The sequence below is a fragment of the Corvus cornix genome, chromosome Z, assembly GCF_000738735.6.
Source record: "Corvus cornix cornix isolate S_Up_H32 chromosome Z, ASM73873v5, whole genome shotgun sequence".
NCBI classification, from domain to species: Eukaryota; Metazoa; Chordata; class Aves; order Passeriformes; family Corvidae; genus Corvus; species Corvus cornix.
In genome coordinates, this window is record NC_046357.1 from 43,840,104 (window position 1) to 43,858,705 (window position 18,602).

The following is an 18,602-nucleotide window of genomic DNA, read 5'->3' on the forward strand; positions in this document are numbered from 1 at the left end:
TTGGACAAGAGAGGCCAACAGCCAAAGCAGCTGTCACAATTCCATGCACAGGTGCTGACAGGACAGTACCCACCATTGCCTTTTACTTTAGTTGTAAATTACGGATCCTGTCTTTCCCTTCTCCCTTATCAAGAACACAGGTCTCTGGACAAGTCAGCAGACTGTGCCACCTTACCAAAGCAGCCTGTGCCACCTTACCAAAGAAAGGGATGTGGGTGCAGGAGCTGGGATTTTGGTGCAGGCTGGGCAGCCTATTGCATTCAGGAAGAGTGAGCAGCATCAGCCCTGGCTTGTAAATCCCCTTCTGAGAGTTCTCCTCCATTGAGAGCCATTCCTTAAAGCAGTAGAGATCCTTTACAGCAAGGCAATTCTCTCTACATTGTTTTGCAAAAAACAGTGAAATACAGCTGTCAAGTCAATGGCTTGATAAAAATAGCTGCACTTAGCAGTGATGTACAGGGGTTATGCAAGCTGACAGAAATCCATTAATGGGGTGACACTTCTTTAAAGCCAGTCTTTCTGGCCCATAAACCATAAAGGAAACTGTATGAAATGCAACCGCTTCCTTTAGGAAACATACAAAGCTGTATTTTTAATGAAGCAGGGTTATGCTCAAAACACAACACACACCAGTCTGTGAGGAGTTCATTCCTATCTTTTTCTACAGATTTTTTGACGTCTTCTACTAATAAACATCGTAGAATCATAGAATGGTTTGTGTTTGAAGAGACATCAAAGATCATCTTGTTCCAACCCCCTGCCATGGACAGGAGCACCTTCCACTGGACCGTGTTACTCAAAGCCCTGTCCAGCCTGGTCACTTCCAGGGATGAGGCATCCAGAACTCCCCTGGACAACCTGTGCCAGTGTCTCACTACCCTCACAGTAAAGAATTTCTTCCTATTATCTAACCTAAACCTACTCTCTTTCAGTTTGAAGACATTCCCCCTTGTCCTGTCGCTACATACGCTTGTAAATAGTCTCTCTCTCATTTCTAGAGTTAGAATTTTTCAGTATATTCTAAAAATCTCACTTGGCTTCTCTAAATTACACATTGAAGTATCATCTACTAAAAGCAAGACATGAGCTGCAATTCTTAATCTTCTTCTATTAAACATTTGTATATACTTCTATTCTCATTTAATCACTAATACAATTTTTTTATTTTGTCTACAGAAAATTTTAAATCCTTTTTTTCTCTGTAGCTATCTGCAGTAAAAGTTTTACAGTGCCTGGTAAAAAAGTGGCCTGTCTCCTGCCTAGTGTATTACCTCCTTAAAAGTGTGAAACTTTCACTGACAAGAAGTGCTTCAGATGTTTAAATGGGTCTTATATGAGAAATTGTTTGTGAAGAAGGGCAAGGCAGAAATACCTGCACTAGAAAAAAAAAAGAAAAAGAAAAAAAAGAAAGCACACCATAGTGGGAAGTTTGTGTATTTGTTGTATTGGACAACTTATCAGTGATTTGCTTATTTATGTAGCAATTCTTGAGAGCCTGAGTTACAAAACCAGCTTTGAGATCATGTGCAGAGATTACTTTTGCACAGCTCAGCTGAAGTCTTTCACAGATCCACAACTTTTCCAACCATCACACAATGATGCAGAAAGAGAAAGGTACTTGTGGGGTCTGTGGTGAAGGATTTAGCCTAATTCACCACCTGGTGGGCTTATGCAATTTCTTTAATTATACAACAGTTTTGGCAAGAGCAGATGGGCATGAGTTTCAGTAATGACTAACAACTATGCAAACCCTCTAAAGTACCTGGAGGATGGAGGTCATTGGGAATTCTACCAGAGCAACAGCTTTTCTGCAACATTAGTGGGTGCCCTTCAACTCAGTAGGCTGAAGTCATCAATGCCCAGCTGCTCTGTGCTTGATTTTAGCAAGTCCTGGTTCATTCCTTCCTCCCTTCCATGGAAGCCAGAATGCAGCCAGATGGCAAATTTGTCTTTGTTATGCTAAACAACATGTGGAACAGAAATGACCTTGTGAAGTAAAGAAATATTTAGATAGGGAAATGAGCAAAACTTGCTTTTGAAGCACTGGCTGAGACTTGGGAGATCTGGGTTGAATTAGGTCTGTTCATTCCTGGATCCTGAGCATCCTTAGATAAGTCCTTTATTCGGTGTTCGATTGCAAAACACAGAAGACCACTCTTCTGCAATGCTGTCTGCTCCAGGGTTAAAGGAAAGTTATCTGCACCCTGGAAGAACAGTAAGGCAGCCAGAGGGAGGGATGGTCAGTCACCTCTAGCTGGGTTCATACCATTGTTGTAACACTTGATGCTGAGCAGTGAGAGCTTGCTGAGGTCATATGCAAAGATTACTTCAGATTATTATTAGAAACGTTATGTCATGTAAATGACAGATGGACAAAGAACAGCAATGGCAGAAGACAGCAAGTGTGCCAGTAGTGTTTCTAGGGACCACAAGAGATTATTTAAAAGACGGTAGGGACACACAGACCCAAACAAAGGGAGACTTTCCCCAACACAAGACTGTTCCCTGCAGCCTGATCACTTCCTATCAGCAGTGATTGAAAAAGAAATTGAGGGTGTTTCTTTTGCTGTTGCAATAGCAGCCAGTGGCAAAAGGCAGATGTAATCAAGAATTATGAGATCTCACTTTCCCTTAAGAACTCTCATTTTAATCAATTTGCATCTAAACTTAAATTAAGTGAAACTTTTCCCTTGTGGCTTTCTTCTGTTTCATTTCAACTTGTTTTACTCCCTGATTAATTTTATAAAGCTTTACTCAGCCTGTCAGTTGTTATTCTTGCTAGCTAGCTTCCAAACCAAATGAACATTTAAAAAAAAACCGACATGGAAAGAGGAAAATTGGTGCAGAGAATAAATAATAAGACAAAAACACATAGAAATACATCGAGGGCAATATGTCCCTCAAAATCTGGGAGAACTCTCCCACATCTGAGAGAGTTAAATTCTTACTCATGAAGTATTTCAGCTGAAAACTTGTGTAGTCTAGCCAGCTTCTGCAGAAAGCTATAAAGTTGTCAGTGAAAAGTAGTTAAGATAATTGGAAAGTAGCCAAGACCATGTGAGATGTGTTCAAGAGCCTCCAGACCTCTCTCAGCCATTAAGAAGTTTATATTAGATGTCTGAGTTATCAAAAGGAGTATTGGCCTTTGGAAGAACTGCTGTCCAGCTGATGTGCTCTGAGGACAGGAACTGGGAAGGATACTATTCCAGAACTTTTGTTATGAAGAAAGCTGCAATAAAATTTCGGGGGAGAAGGGAGGAATAATTAATAAAAACCAACAGGCAAGCCCATTAGCATCTAGACATATTTGCAAATGCTGTAATTGTTAGCTCAGGTGCACCAAGATCAAGTGCATATTTATGTTGATTTATATAATTCTGACTTCAGATGTGCCCCAGAAGTACAGGTCTTCAGTCAAATCACTGTGAGTTCAGGTCTTGCAGGGCCACTCATGAGCAGGCGTAAATGAAGCAAGGCCCAGATCTAACTGATATTCTTTGTAGAGCACTGTGCAAAACCCTCAGCTGACTAATGTGCTGTGCATATGTGGCTGAGATATAAATACTGTTACACATCTTGAAAAAAGGAAGAGAGATCATGTATTTAAGGGCAAAATGACAAAGACCAGAACAATGAGGTGGCAGGGAGGAGCCTACCAGCTAAAAGCAGATTTTAGTACTTGGCTGCATGATTATATCTGGATAGTTCCATATAAACTTCTTTCATAGGATATATGCCACCACTGTGTCAATGGTGGAATACTTGCAGCATAGGTACCAAATAGAAAACTAAATGTATAGTCAATATTCATACTGGGATTTTCCTCTGTGCCTTTGTTTTAGAGATATTAAAGGAGAAGCAACCAACAAGGTCCAGATTACAAAAACAACATGCTGCTGATTGTCCTAAAAAGCCCCTACATAACTGGAGAAATGATTGCCATTAGACATCTGGCCCAATTCCAGCTAGCAGTGTGCCTGCCATATCTGTAGAAAAGATTTGTATTTCATTTGAGACACTAGAGTTGGGGCTACTCTTTCAATAAACACAGATCTGAATAGTGTTTTAAAATGTGTTTCAAGGAAGACAAGAACAAAGCATTGCACTTTAGGCAGGGATGTCAGCTGCCCAAATGTGAAATGGGTAATGACTAGGGGCTGAATATGTCAGGAAAAAAGAAAGCTTCACCCTGATATATGTATGTGGGGCTGTCCTTTGCAAAGTACACCAAGCAATCATAATTCCATTATGGTTAAAAATAACAAAACCTAGACTGGACAGAAGAGCAAAAGCTATGTGAAGAGCTTGGGAAAACCTGTTTTATTCTAGTCAGAGAATCTGGGGAAGATGTAAGATCTCACTGAAAAGAGGAAGGGAAGAAACTTGCCTCCATGACTAAGGTGGGAGGACAAGGAATGAGGGAAAGACAGCTCAGGAGGTTACATAGTGGGGGAGCAGTGTCTCTGTCACTGGGATGTGTTTACAAATACCTGTCAACAGTAGATTAGCTATAGTGAGAGATGCTTTGGACTCCTCAAGGTCCCTGTCAGCCTAATTTCAATGCACATTTCTCTGTATATAGAAGGATACAATAACCACATTGGAGTTTTGGTTTAGCAGGTACAATTACACAGGGAATGTCTCAGGTCTCATCATTTTTGTCACATTTTTGTCATAGCAGAAAGTGCTAAATGATTGGTGTATTGCCTTGGCCAGATTTGTTGCATCTTCTGAAGCCAAATTTACTCAAAATTTCAAAGAAGCAGTTACTTTTTAAGGTAATAATACATACATACTGGACTAGTAACATTTAACAGATAATGATATGTTAATTATTGAAACTACTTATGTAATTCAAATCGATATTTCTTTTCAACACTGTCCTCTAAATACCTGATATAACATAGAAGTCTAGACTTGGAATTCAGACCATACCCTAGCAATGAGCACAGTGAAAGCTGAATCAGTCTGTGTGTACAGAGGAGAGAGCAAAGGGAAAACCCGTGCAAAGCTAGAGGGCACAGTTTCCCTCAGCTTCACTTGCTACTGCAAGCCAGGACAGTCCCTCACCACTCCCCTGCTGCCTACACATCCCCATGAAATGAAAGTGAAATATGAGCATTTTTTTCTTCATTTACCTGCACACTGGTTTTGGAGCTGGCCCAGCTCCCGAGGGATTGCACTCCTGGAAGATGTAGTTACACAGCAGAGACTCAGCAGCCGGTTGGCAGAATGAACTCACCATTTTCAGTTCAGTCCAGGCAGTGTGCACAAGCAGCTCTTGGGTCTCCTCTGGGTCAGCATACGAGGAGTTGAAGAAAACAAGAGCATTCTTCGCCAAGATAGCACTACACACCTCACCTCTGTACGTGCTGCAGTAACCGGCCTCACCCTTGTACAGCCTGATGTTGAGGACAAGAGTACACACACAGAGTAAGCTCACAGCCCTAAACAGCTGCACAAGCACAATGGCTCTCTTTCTGAATGAAGTGGCATGTGTAAGGCTAACAGAGGGCAGAGGAGATGGTAGAGTTTATAACCACTAAAACCAGCTAATTTAACCCAAGAATGAAACTTCTGCAAGGTACCCTGGTGTCATCCCTGGTGAGCTGCAGGGATGAGGTTCTGACCAAGTGTTGTTAACATTATAAGTGGACAAAAGACTGAGCGATCACGTAGAACCATGACCTAGCATGACCCCTCACCCTGCCCCTAGGCTCTAATGGGAAAATATTTTACTTTCCTGCTACCCTGCAGTAGGGATCAGCCATGCTTCTTGCCGCAGTCCTGTGATAACCTGGGATTTTTTGCTCTGCTGTCTAACAAGAGGTAGAGTCTAATTTAAGATAGACTCGATGAGCAGGAGCCAGGTAAGTTCAACACAATCCTGTGCCAGGGAATTTTTCACAAGATCAGACCAAACTCCTGCCTGCCCTTTCTCAGCTCCTGCACCATTCCTGACCCTGCCCCTACCCCTCTTCCACATGTTTAGCTGGGGGAGTCAGAGACGAGGAAGGCACAAGCTTCTGTGTTTTTCTTCCCTGCAAGGTGCATCTTCTCTCTTCACCACATATCCCCCTTTGCAAAGTCCTGTCACATACATGGAGACAGAGCTATGCAAGAGCAATAAAAATCACAATAGGGTCATCTCCTTTGAGGGCCATTTATTTATCTTTCCCATGTTTTTTGCATCTAGAAGGGGACGTCTACCCCCCTCCCCCCCCGCCCTTCTTCTCCGTGGCTGTCATAAGGGAGCAGCAGGGTAAGGGCAATGCACAGGTCAGCCATGCTTCCAGTAGCTCCCACTATCACCCAACAGCAGCAAGGTTTGTGGGTGAGGAGCTGCCCTCTGCCTAGGCAGCCCGTGGGATGCAGTGTCCTCGGTATGGGAGGCAAAGCTGGGAAAACAGACTCCCTGTGTGTGGGGGATGGCCAAATCAGGGCAGGGAGGAGGGCTGGGTGCAGCTGTCCCCACTGCTCATTTGGTCAGTGTAACTGGGGTCAGGGAGTTCAATTCACAACATGCCAACCATTTGGAGCAGTCAACAGAGCTATTTGTATCTTTGCCTTTTATTTCTTTCCCTTGTCCAAATAATCACCCATTGTTGACTGTGGGGTTTCTTGCTGTTTTTTTCTTCAGAAAGCTGGAGGTACATGAACAAGGGATTACACAGGATGCTCACATTTCTGTTCTTCAGATGCTGCTCTCTGCAGATGACACTCCCTGGCCTTGTTTTAGCTGCTCTATTTTGGGCTCCATGTGAATTTTTTTTTTAATTCTGTTTCTGTGTCGCTTGGATGAAAAATACAGGAAGGCACCAATCCCTTGAGGTTTACCAAAATGGCAGTGATGCTGTGACACAGCATCACCCCAGGCTCCATGGACACACCTTCACGTGACACAGGAGTCCACCAGCACTCTGCACTAGTCTCACAGCCCATGACATCTCCCCAGCACACAGCAGGTTTCCCCAAAGCAATGCAATGAGCAGCACCCTGCTAGAACTATTCTTGGCATGGCAGGGGTCATGTTATTTATATTTTCCTGATGATTCCCATTGTGCTTAATCTGAAAGTTTCATCCTTCCTGTGCCCCAGAGGCAAATGCAGGGACAGGTGTGCATGGGGTAGCTGTGCTGCTGACTTCAGGGGACTGCAGAGACAGCCTGAGAAGAGCCACCTGTGCTAACATTATGTTCCCTTGCTCTTCCAAAATATGCGAGGAGACAGACCAAGTCGCAACAGAGAAGTAGCAACAACGTGTTTCTCACAATGACTTGTCACAGAAAAGGAATGTCTTACAGCAAATGTTAAGAACATCTATGGGACAGAAGGGCTGAGCTCTCGATCTGTGTTCCCATGCCTGTCATACCTGCACTGGTGCAGGTGTAAGGCATAAGTCTGCCATTGTCATTGAGTGGTCACTTAATCACTTACAAATTCCCTGAACCAATCCTGCAAGCTCCTGTGATGGAGACAACAGCCTTTGCAGGGAGTCTGTGTCAGCAGAGTGGCAAAGCCATTTGCTCAGACTTTCCCAGGCTCTGTTCTTTTCTCTGATGGCCAAAAGCTTCCAGCCCATCTCCCAGGCTAACACTCTCATTTTCTTTCTAGATTGATCTGCCAGTGCACCATGTAGAAATATGGTAAGATTCTAAAAAGAAAAAGACAGCTGAATTTTTCAGTACTCCAAAAATTACAAAGCAGAAGTGCATTTCTCATCACATGTAAGTGGCTTCACTCATCCATAACTCTGCTTGGAGCAAATATAAATTTCTCTTGCCCTAATCTGTTGAACACCAAACCAAATTACATTTATTACCTGTGAACAGGCAGAAGTTTAACTTACAGTTAAACTTTGCTGTGAAAATTTATAAGGTCAAGTGAAACTGTGGATCTGTAACCAAATAGAATTTACTTCAGAATATTTTGCCCACTACCATATTTCAAACATCCTTACTGCTGGCTTTACTCAAAACCATCCTTATCTACCTGAGCTCAGTCTCCAACTATGTCTCTGTGAAAGAGCTCAGTGATCCCTTCGGGTGAACATCATCTGCACAATTGACATCCAGAAACCCTATCCTTTCATTTAAGCCAAACTAACCAAATCCCTTGGTTAATCATGCTCCTTTCTGGCCCAGAAGGAGCCTCCACCAAACCACAGAAAGTCGTTCTTACCTCCACTCTGCCAAGAGGCACCAGGATCCAGGAATTGTGATGAACCAGAAGAAAGAAGGAATGGAAAAGACATCAGTGACGTTGTTCCCTCTGAGATGCGTAAGTTAAGATTTCCATGCTAGGAAATGTGTCTGAGAACTGTAAGCTGTCTGAAAAAAAAATGCACCTAATTCTGTTCTTTTTGGTACCTTATTGTGGGGGAGAAACATTAGGCAGCACTGAATACTGTAAAGTGAGAAGGAATGAGGAGGAGGAAGTGGATTGTTGATGGCAGTGCCAGCTGAAGTAGACTCTTGCATCCTAAACCCACACTTTCATCCTGATCCTTTGGATCCTATGTAACCAGCAGGTAGCATCCTCTGTTTAAGCCATGTACACATCCTTTACTTCAGGCAGCAGCTGTAACAGGTAGGAGAAGCCAGGGCTGGAGATGCAGCGCTGGCACACAGCAGTGGCCCTGGCTTGCAGTGCCATAGGGAGCTGGGCTGTGCCAACGCACGGAGGAGGAACTGGCCATCAGCCAAGGGCCAGGACACCTCTGTCCTGGGAGCCTTGTGAGCTGGGACAAGGCCAAGGCAGACTCCTGCTCAGGTCTAGAGGGGTGCTCCTCCTGCTGAACACACACAGCCTGGAGGAGTACAACTTCTCGCACCAGCCCAAAGCACCTGTCTGCTCCACTGCATTTGTCTCTCCAGGACAGAGACTTGCCTGGGTAAAAGCAGAAGTGTGGATGGGAAATACAGCACCAAGTGTTGAGCATCTTATGGGGCAGAATTTCCTGCTAGGTTTCAATACCCAGTGTAAGAAAGGGCATGATTATTTTCTCAAGAAAGCAGAAGCTAAGGCACAGAGAGATGAACAGGTGCCTGCCTGGTTAAAAGCAGTACCAGGGCTACCATCCCATGTCCTGTATGATTCCTCTTTCCCCCTCTTTCCCCTAACTAAATTCCCTGTCCAAAGAGGGAAGGCACAAGCTGACACCTTTCTCTCTGTGTGCCAAATGCTGTTATTTAGCTCTGACAGAGATATTTCTCCTCTTTGGAGAATCCTTTTTACATCTGGGAGATGTCCCTGAGAGAAGAGATAACTGCAGGGAAGGCAGGGTACTACTCTGACAGCAACCATCCTGCTTTCTGGATGCCAACCCCTTGTGAAGCTGAACTGCTTGAAGATATTTTCACTTTGCTGTTAGATGATACCAACGCTGGGTCATGACCACAACTTCCTCCACATGGATGAACTTACCAAGTGTGCTTCTGGGACACAAAGTACAAGACAGCATCAAACACTCAGGAAATGACAGCTATTCCAGTCTCCAAAGTGTAAGAGTATATGAGGAAATAGCCTGGTGGAGGATGCACTTGTACTCAAATTTAGGCCCCTGCACACTATCAGCTCTCCAAGGCTTCCCCTCTTCCTCCAGAGTACTCCACACCCCTTTCCTCTTCCCCAGCAGGAAAGGTTAAAAAAAATGAATGGCCTCTTCTTTCCCTGCATACCTGAAATGCTGATGGTTGCTGCTGCTTTTGCGGCTCCAAAAGTTTTGCTGTGTTTGTTTGTGGCGAGGCAAGTGAACAGGCCAGGTCGGGTGACGTACACTTGCAGTCTGGAATCAACCACTCTGTCTTTGACACTTTCTGCTACAGACCCTGCAGAAACCTAAAAGAGTGAAAGCCCAGTGCAGTAATATATCCAGCAAAAAGGCAAACAAGCAAACCAAGGAAAAATCTAAGAGACACAGCCCCAAGCACCTAAATTAGCAGAGGAAGATGTGGCAAGGAGACAAAAGTGGCGGAGAGCTAAAGCTGCTGGCATTACTTTGGTGCTTTCCTAACAGCTGACTTCACATGTAAAAATAAATGTTAAAAGATCTCTCCTATTTCACACTTCAGCAATACTTTTGCAATTAGGTTTCAGTTCAAGAGGGTCATAGTCACAATTTGGCTTATGTAATTGAGCTGGCTGATTACTACAGGGCTTCTTGTAGTAGATTGTTTGCCTCTTCATGCCTTAGCAAGGAAGAGCACAAGATGACTTTGTGAACATCCGCTATACAGAGGAAGAAAAGAAAATAGTTTGGAAGTCATTGATTCTGGATTAATGTAACCACTGCCATACTCTCAAAGCAGTCATGAGCAAAGAAAAGTGCTCTGGCTCTGGCTTCAGCAGATATCTGGTAGATTTACTTATGTCACAACTGGAAATATGGAAGGGGCTGCAAATACAATGATTAGGGCTAATTTTGGCCAGCTCTTTTCCCAGATCAGAAATTCCCAGTTAAATGAACTTGAAGCCTGCTGAGTGTGGTGCGTTGGGCTTGATTTACAATCAAGTCTTCCCTGCTGATATGGCATTCATTAAAGTAGGAGATCATGGTACATTCAAACTCTGTCTTGTAAAGGCAGTAGGAAGCAGAGCACTGCCTGCTCTAACCTTCATACTGATAGGAAGCATCAAATGTAATTCAAGTGAGATACGTCGCCTGTGGATCCCGTAGGTGTGACCTGACCTAAGGACATTGCAGATTGTTTCCCTGGATCTGTCCCAGCAAATCACTCTGCCTATGCATCTAACTCAGACAGAGATATCAATCTGACCTCCCTGGAGGTTGGTAAAAATGCACTTCCAATGAGATCTTTAAGTGAAGTGAAATACCCATAGGTATTGACAACGATAATTGAAAAAGCAAGAAGGAATGCATCAACATTGTATCACATGTCTTGTAAGCAGATTGGATTCTCTATGAAAAGAAAATGCTGGAAAGAATATATTTGTTTTGCCTCACTCAAGCTCAGCTTGGAGTTGTGGTGAGAGAATGTTCATGGGAAGAAATCACTAAATAATCAGACCAGCACAGTTTGTAAGTACTGCAAGAAGTGTGTCAGCTGCTGTGCAAAGGCAGGGACAGGGGATATTTTCAGCCTTATAACATGAAGTTCATTCAAGGGGGTGGGAGCTCAGGGGATATTTTTTCACAGATTTCTCTTTTGTTACAGTGCTGTTCAAATTTAATTCTAGAGTCTTTTTCTCCCTAGAAATGATTCAGCACTAAAATGGTACAGGTACCTTCTCAGTGGGAAGGAGGAATTTCCTATGGGCCGCCCCTGCTTTCCAGCATCTTAGTGGGATAGGCAGCTGCTTGCCCTGAGCAGCTTGTGCTAACCCAGTCTTCTCTCCCTGCTTGCTCCTCAGGTGTACCAGTTCTGGCAGCACTGGACTGTGCCCACTGAGCACGGAAAACTGGGATTGCTCCTTCCAGCTTGGGACACAGGAGGAAGAGGTTTCTCAGGTAACTGCAAGCAATACAAGCAGTATGCACCTTGTGCAGTGGAAAATCACAGGTAGTGGTGCCTAGGACTTCCACACTGGCCAGCTGTTTTTTTCTCTAGTGGAAACCTCAGGACGTTCACTTGTGTTAATTGATTCCCTTTCCTTTTCAAGCACATTTCCTGAGATTTTGTTTCCAGAAGTTCTCTTTTTAGCCTTTAAAACATCACCTCAGCTACCAGGAAATTAGAGACCTCTTCAAATCTTCACATCTGGCTCATTTATTCCTGGATGTGTGGAAAACTACATTATAAGGTCCATGATGCCACGTGGTGCATAGTGGGAGGAAAATGAATTGTGTTTCTATTTATGTAGGCCAGGCAGCTGCTGCACAGAGGAGTTTCCATCCTCCTCTTCCAGGGCAGCTCAATAAGCTCAGCAGATTCCCATTCTTTGAGCCTCAGGACAATTACAGGCTGGTGTTCAGAGACCGTAATGTCACAGCCATGCTGCATCTTCAAATGACTCACCATTACTGTGAGCCAGCCCTCAGATTCACCATCTCCAGTCCACTGGCTTCCTGCTGACTTTCCCAGAGTCGGGCTCTCATTAAGGTTTCCTTGTCATATTTAAAGTGAAGCAATCTGGAGCATTACCTTCCTGGGACTGGGAGGAATTCCAGGAATTCAGACAGGAATGGGGCAGAACAGATATGACTAGTCAGGCAGTGGCCCCAAGCAGGTGCTGAGCACCATCTCATGCACCTCAGTTCTGTGTGGGACCCACGCATTAGGATCTCAGCAGAGCACAGATCTGTGCTCTGAAAATATGCTGTTCTTGCCAGGCACCTCAGACTCCTGCAAAAGGTTTAATTCCCAGGGGAAGAAGTCTTAAATAAATGCCTACTGTTGCCTCAAATTATATACTGTCAGAAACCAAGCACCCAAGTGTCTCAGCAGGCTGATCTGATCTCTTTGCTGCTCTGCCTAGCAACCTTGAGGGAATATAGAAAATTAACCTTAATCAGACTGAAGGACACAATAAGGTATAGAGGAAGCAAGGAAGGCAAGGCAGCCTGCAGAGTAGCCACGGGGTCTTAATAACGTGTTTTAATGTACAGAAAGAGAAGACACAAACCATGATGATGATAGCCCCCTGAAGTAAGAACCAAGGGGATTTATTAGTCCTGTTGAACAAGCAACTCCACAGGAATAGTCCGGATCAGCCTTTGCTCAGAAGGACTTGGGGTTGATAGGGTGTCAGTGAGAAAGAGCAGAGGCAAATTGCCAGCCTGCATTCAACAGACACTCCACCTGCCTCCATAGCGTCATGCTTTGGGGCTCACATCCTTAAAAAAGTTGTCAAAAGACCAGAGTATAAAACATGTTCACCATAAGCACAAGAAGACTAGGGGAAACCCATGGCAGGCTTGGGCTGCAGAGTTGCCGTGACTGTGGTACCCTCCTCACTCCCACACAGGCAATACTAGGTGTCAAGCAGCTCTTCAGGTCACTGAAGTGAAGGCATTGCAATAGCCTACATACAGACATGAAAGCCAGACAAATTTGAAGCAAGTACATATCTTAAGTGGTCAGGATCATTGGACCACAGAGTCTTTCCTGTGAGATGCAGTAGATTTGCATCCCTTTGTGCCTGCTGCTGAAGAACGTATGCCTTTCTTAAGAACATGCCTCTGGCAAGGGATAAATTGATGACATATTTCACATCACCTAGGTCAGTCTAGAGAATTTCGGGTCTATGCTCTTCTTTAAATATGCTGTGCGTAATGGTGTTCCACAGGTATTTTACCTCAAGATGGTTTGCTCTGTCTAACTCCTTGGTTTGTGTTACTTTATCAAATGCGCAAATTTGACTTGTTATTGTTACCACATTATTTAAAAAGGAAAGGAAAGATAGGTGCAGAAATACACAATGAAGTCCTAGAAATTCTGTCTTGGAGGAAGGTTGAAAGGGCCTAAAGCACTCTTCATCTTGGTCTTTCAGATTAACAAATGAAGTCACCAACACCCAGGAGAAGGGGGACAATGTTTTTTCAGAGGAGAAAACTGCAGCAGAGAGATGAGATGGACTCAACCAGATTGCACAAAAAGATACTAAGTTAGGAAGGAATAGAAACCACTGGTGCTGGCTACCAGCCCTGCTGTGCTTCTGGCTGATAGCAGTCCTCCAGGGCCAAAAGCATGAAAAAGAGGCACTTACAGCTTTCCCATTTTCCAGCCAGGTGACAGTAGGGACTGGAAGGCCTGTCGCCGTGCACCGCAATGTCACCACGGACCCAAAGGTGATGTTTTGGGATTCAGGAGCCTTCAGGATTCTGGCAAACACTGTAGGAGAAGACAAAGGTGATAGCTGAATGATGATGTAAAGCTGAGGCTGGTGCTGACATGGGGGTGCTCCCTTCCCAGTGGGTCTTGATGTAAGTCACAGCTCCGTGAATAAAAGTAGAGAAAAGAACAGGCTTCCCAGTGAGTGACGGTCATGGGAGAGAGATGAGGAGGAGAAAAAAAGTATTCAGTGTGGTTACATTCTGCACCTTACAGACCAAAAGTTTACCTCTGGAATTTCTGTGTCAAGTCCAAGGCCTCAGAGGAGGTAATGTGCAAGAAAACCAAGAGCAAACTCTTCAGTAGCATGCAGATGGAACAACTTACAGCAAATAAGCAGCAAGCTACCACGCTGCCCTGCCCAGGATGACCTCCTGCAAAACTTGTTCCAAACCATCAAGGAGGACCACCAGTGTGGACATGAAGGTTAAGGGTCAGATAAACATCTCAGTATGAATGCAGTGATTAGGACTTGCTATAGAGCCCTGCAAACTGGCATTTTCCACACAACAAGCTGCCCTAAGGGGAGAGAGTCTAGCATCAAACATCAAGGTATGAGAGAATGGCTGGCAAAACTAGGAAGATGAGATTGCAGTGGGAAAGTAGATTCTTAAAGTGGCTTCTCTTTTCTACTGTTCTTGCTCCTTTTGTGGCAATATGGTTACAGGGCACTTTGCAGATAAGCAAGATAAGCATTCTTTTCCCCCCTCCCTTCCCCTTTTTTTTGTTGTTGCTTTTGGGGTTTTTTGGGTGGTTTTTGTTGTTTTGCTGGGGGGGGGGAGGGGAGGTATGTTTTTGTGAGGGGGAAGGGTGGTTGCCTGGAAATAACAACTGTATTTTTGCTGAAAACTTATTTTGATCCAGAAACACAACCCTGGCAGTCTTCTAAAGCTGCTGTACTTGGACCATATACAGAAAAGCAGAGAAGAGAAATTTCCCACCTGGAACATTTGAGTTTTGACCTAAAATTTTTAATGGAAACACAGAATGTCTGCACAGAAGCAGGCTGAATATCACTGTCATTTCTAACTTTTTCTCATGCCTAGTGAGTAACACCTTCTGGACCACACAGCAGTGTCTAAAAGTCTCCATCAAAAACATTAATAAGCAGAGAAGTTTCTCTTGGACTTGTCAGAAAAGCCTGAGATCTTGTTTGCCACTTTTTCTATCTCTGTGTTTCTCCTTATCAACATACTTCACCATGCCACAGTCTTCCATTTTCCCTGTTCAGAGTTAGAACATCTGTCCCCACTATTTGGCATGGGAAGGCTTTGTCTGCAAAATTTCAGTTGAACTGAAAATAAAGTACATGCTTTCCACATAGTCCTTCCGCCCAGTTCTGACCTGGTATGCAGCTGAGATTTGTTTTAACAAAACAAAGCTTTTTGCTCATGGATAAGTAGCAGTAGGAGTTAATTTCAGCATGGAAACCTTTTTGTCTTAAGAGTACAGTTATTCAACAAGCTCTTGGGCAGGAGTTTTTAGGAAGATTAAATTTCATTTAGTGAAAATGGTGAGAGGATAAATATTATATTGAGCTTCTTAATTCTTCTGTGTGCTCCAAGCAATCCCACTATCTTTGCTCAGTGTCACTTGCTTGAAATCAAAGCAGAGCAGCATCAGGCTTCTGCACCCCCTACCCCTCAGTGAGGCAGCAGGTATTAAACTCTATCAGTAATAAGCAAAGCTGCAGTCGCTGGCCAGGGGCTTTTCTCATGAATAATAAGTAAAATGAAACCTTTGTCTGAAGTTTCGCTTCAGGCCATTAACACCAGATGGTTTTGAATTCGGACCCAAGTTTTGCATGCTAAGCTCATAATTATTTTTATACTTCATTTGGAGGAATACTAAACTTTGGGGCCTGTCCTCTGGCAGCAGTTACATTCACATGGCTCCTGCTGAAGCCAGCGTGTTAGCTTCCAGAGTTGGAATATGGCCCTTAGTGCTTTCCTTGTGCTGCCCAGTGTGCTGCTGGGACCCTGCCCTCCTGACGCTGCTCTCTGACTCTGCTGCTCGGATCCTGCCCAGTTAATACCAAAGTGACAAATTACCAGCACCCAGTTAGCTGATGCTGGATGGTGGCACATATGTCCCCCTCTGTACTAGCTGCTCTTCCAAAATCTGCTAGGATCTTTCAGCCAGGAGGAAAAAAGGCACTTTTTGAAAGAGGCAATAGCACAGGCAGGGTGCAAACCCACAGTAAGCACTGTGGCTGGCCCAGCTCATGCATGGCATGGTGCCTGTGGGGAGGTCCAAAAGCTGCATTCCACTTCCCAGGGTCCTCCCACCAGCACTGATCACTGCACTTGCTTTAGTAGCCCAGCACACTGCGGGGTGAGCAGCTGTCGGCCAGCATAGGGACGGCAAAGTGTCAGACCATTCTTAAAGTCCTAAAACACCAAATACAGGGATAAAAGTCCAGCAAACAGCTGCCAAACATTCACATGTTTCTGGTAGCAAGTACTGCAGGGAGGGATGGTTAAATAAAATTTGGCATATAAGAAGCTAAGCTGATTTCCAAAGTGTGGAAGAATTGAAATTCCTTCTATCCCCTGTGCTACCACATACACTTTTCAGGAGCTTCAAAATTGAAGTTACAGGTTTAATTCTTTAACATTACAAGTATTTATATTTGCATGTGTTTAAAAAATATTTTACTTAAAGTTTAGCTACATATTTTAAGTACTTAACTGTAGATGGTATTACTGGAATAAACTGGGGAAAGGGGGAATGTTATTGTTTTATTTTTAAATGAGAAATTTCGTGGTACAAGGGCGAGACTTCCTGGGTCCCAACAGGTTTTGGAGAACAGCTGATTGGCTGATCCAGGACACATTCTCCAAAGGCTCTTAATGACTCTGGGAAAGAGTATGAAAAAATAACAGCAGCTATTCCTCACCCACATAATCTATGAGTAGATGATCAACACACTGCCATTGCTGTCAGACATGAGTGCTGTGGAAAGGTCAGGATGGGATGTGTAAGCACAGCCAGTGTCACCTTCCATCTGTGCAAATCCGGGTAAGAACACCAGGATGAGCTCAGGGTCCATTTTGGCAACTGCATGAGCAACACAATCTGTCCTGTAGCTAAATGGCAAAACTTAGTCCCCAAAACTATGAATTTTCTGCCCCCCTCCTCCCCCAAATTACACAAGGAAAGAAAAGAGGCAAAGGCAAGGAAGAAATGGCAAATCTGATGGTGCAGCTGGCAGGAAGAGGTGGATGAAAGGCAGGATGAGTAAGGATCAGGAAATAGCAATAAATGTTTGTAAAATTCACATTATTTGATGGGCTCAGGAACATGTCTTGTTCTCAGTTTTCCTCAGAGTGGGAATTTCCAGTAATCAGGTGATTTCTAATACTTCCATTATTTGTCTGCCTGTTCCAGATCCTCCTGAATGTGGATTTTGCCAGGACCTTTGCTTGTTTAGTTACATTCCCATTACAAGGTTAGCATCAATACTCCTGGGCTCTCTGCACTGGATTTACCCAAAGGCATGCCAAAAAGCAGTGAGGGAAAGTGGGCAAAGAGAGCTTCATTCATTTATTTATTTTAGTGGAAAATGAAAGAGAGGAGCTGTAAATGAAATCCAGACAGCTAAAAGCCAAGCCAGCATGTCAAATTTCACTCCCAAGCCCCTTAATAAATGTGGGGTTTTTTTACAGCCTTGGTAAATGATGTGCTGTGCACTGCAGGGCTCACTAGGAGGTATCTGTACCGTGGCCAGCTGCTCTCGTTTCTGAGAATTACGTAACATCATCCAGTCCAAACAGTAGGGCTTTAATTCAGTCACAAAATTTTTATACAATAAAAAGATTAAAGCAGTGTACCCTCCACCCTGCCCCCACTTTGAATGGCTAACTCTTTCCAGGTGACTTTTTTCCCCATTGCCTTTGATTGAGCTATATTTCATTTCCCGGTTTTGGGGTCTGGTCCCGCAGTCCTGGCAGATGCCTGCCCTCAGTCTTGGTAAAGCCTATTTTTTTTGTTAAAGCAGGCTGGATTTGGCCAGTCACAACCAGACAGCTCTGTAGGTGGCTTGGGGCCATGCTGCTGCTTTTGGGAAAAGACAGACTGATGCCCAGAGCACCAGGACTGGTCAAGCACTTGGTTTGGGATGTGGGGCAGGTTGCTTTTCCTCCAGAGGCCACAGTTACTTTGGTGAACCCTGTATTTAAGAGAACATGAGCAACACTCTCCCGTGTACATGAACTAACCCAGCCTGTCAACATCCACAGGTGTTAACATCCAAGAGTTGTTGCTAGTACTGCCATACTGTAAAGCATCCCCAGTAGTCCAAACCAACGTAAGGCCCGGTTTTGGCTCCTAGTGGAGTTAAATTTGTGTTGGCAACCACCTGGCAACATTCCCTTCCCACTGCACCCCAAACCTGCCCTATCATATGAGCCAGACCCAGTATGTTCATCCTGCCAGATCTGATCTCTCAACCTGCTTCACTTTCCCCAGCTGCTTTATCATGAAACATGGCCTTTTGGGTGATTGAAAGCAGTTCTTAAGCATAATTTTTTTTTTCCAGCTAAGCTGCAGAACACGGTGCATAAAGGCAAATCCTGTGTGCGGAAGGTGTTTTCCTTTGGGTCCAGTGTTGTTTTGAGATCCAATGTGTCTACATTGTCACAGGAACTACAATATAGGATACAATACTACATATTGTATCGGAAGCTCTCCTGATGTAAACGTCCTGGCAAAATTCTTGCACTGTGCAGAATTCATGTGTAAGTACTTAGCTAAATTGCAAGCATTTTTGTGTTTGTGTTCACCAGTGTTCCTGTAGCTCTTTCATAC

The 18,602-nt window shown here is 44.1% G+C and overlaps 1 protein-coding gene across 1 annotated transcript in view; it reads right to left on the reverse strand.

Moving 5' to 3' along the window:
• The window catches only part of MUSK (muscle associated receptor tyrosine kinase), a 58,028-nt gene that overhangs the window by 18,785 nt on the left and 20,641 nt on the right, over positions 1-18,602 (reverse strand). The window contains exons 6-10 of the mRNA XM_019286860.3: positions 13,669-13,793; positions 9,681-9,840; positions 8,182-8,188; positions 5,139-5,402; positions 199-374 (exon numbers count right to left, since the gene is read on the reverse strand). Of these exons, the coding sequence (XP_019142405.1) occupies positions 199-374; positions 5,139-5,402; positions 8,182-8,188; positions 9,681-9,840; positions 13,669-13,793 (732 nt within the window). The remainder of the gene's footprint in view (positions 1-198; positions 375-5,138; positions 5,403-8,181; positions 8,189-9,680; positions 9,841-13,668; positions 13,794-18,602) is intronic.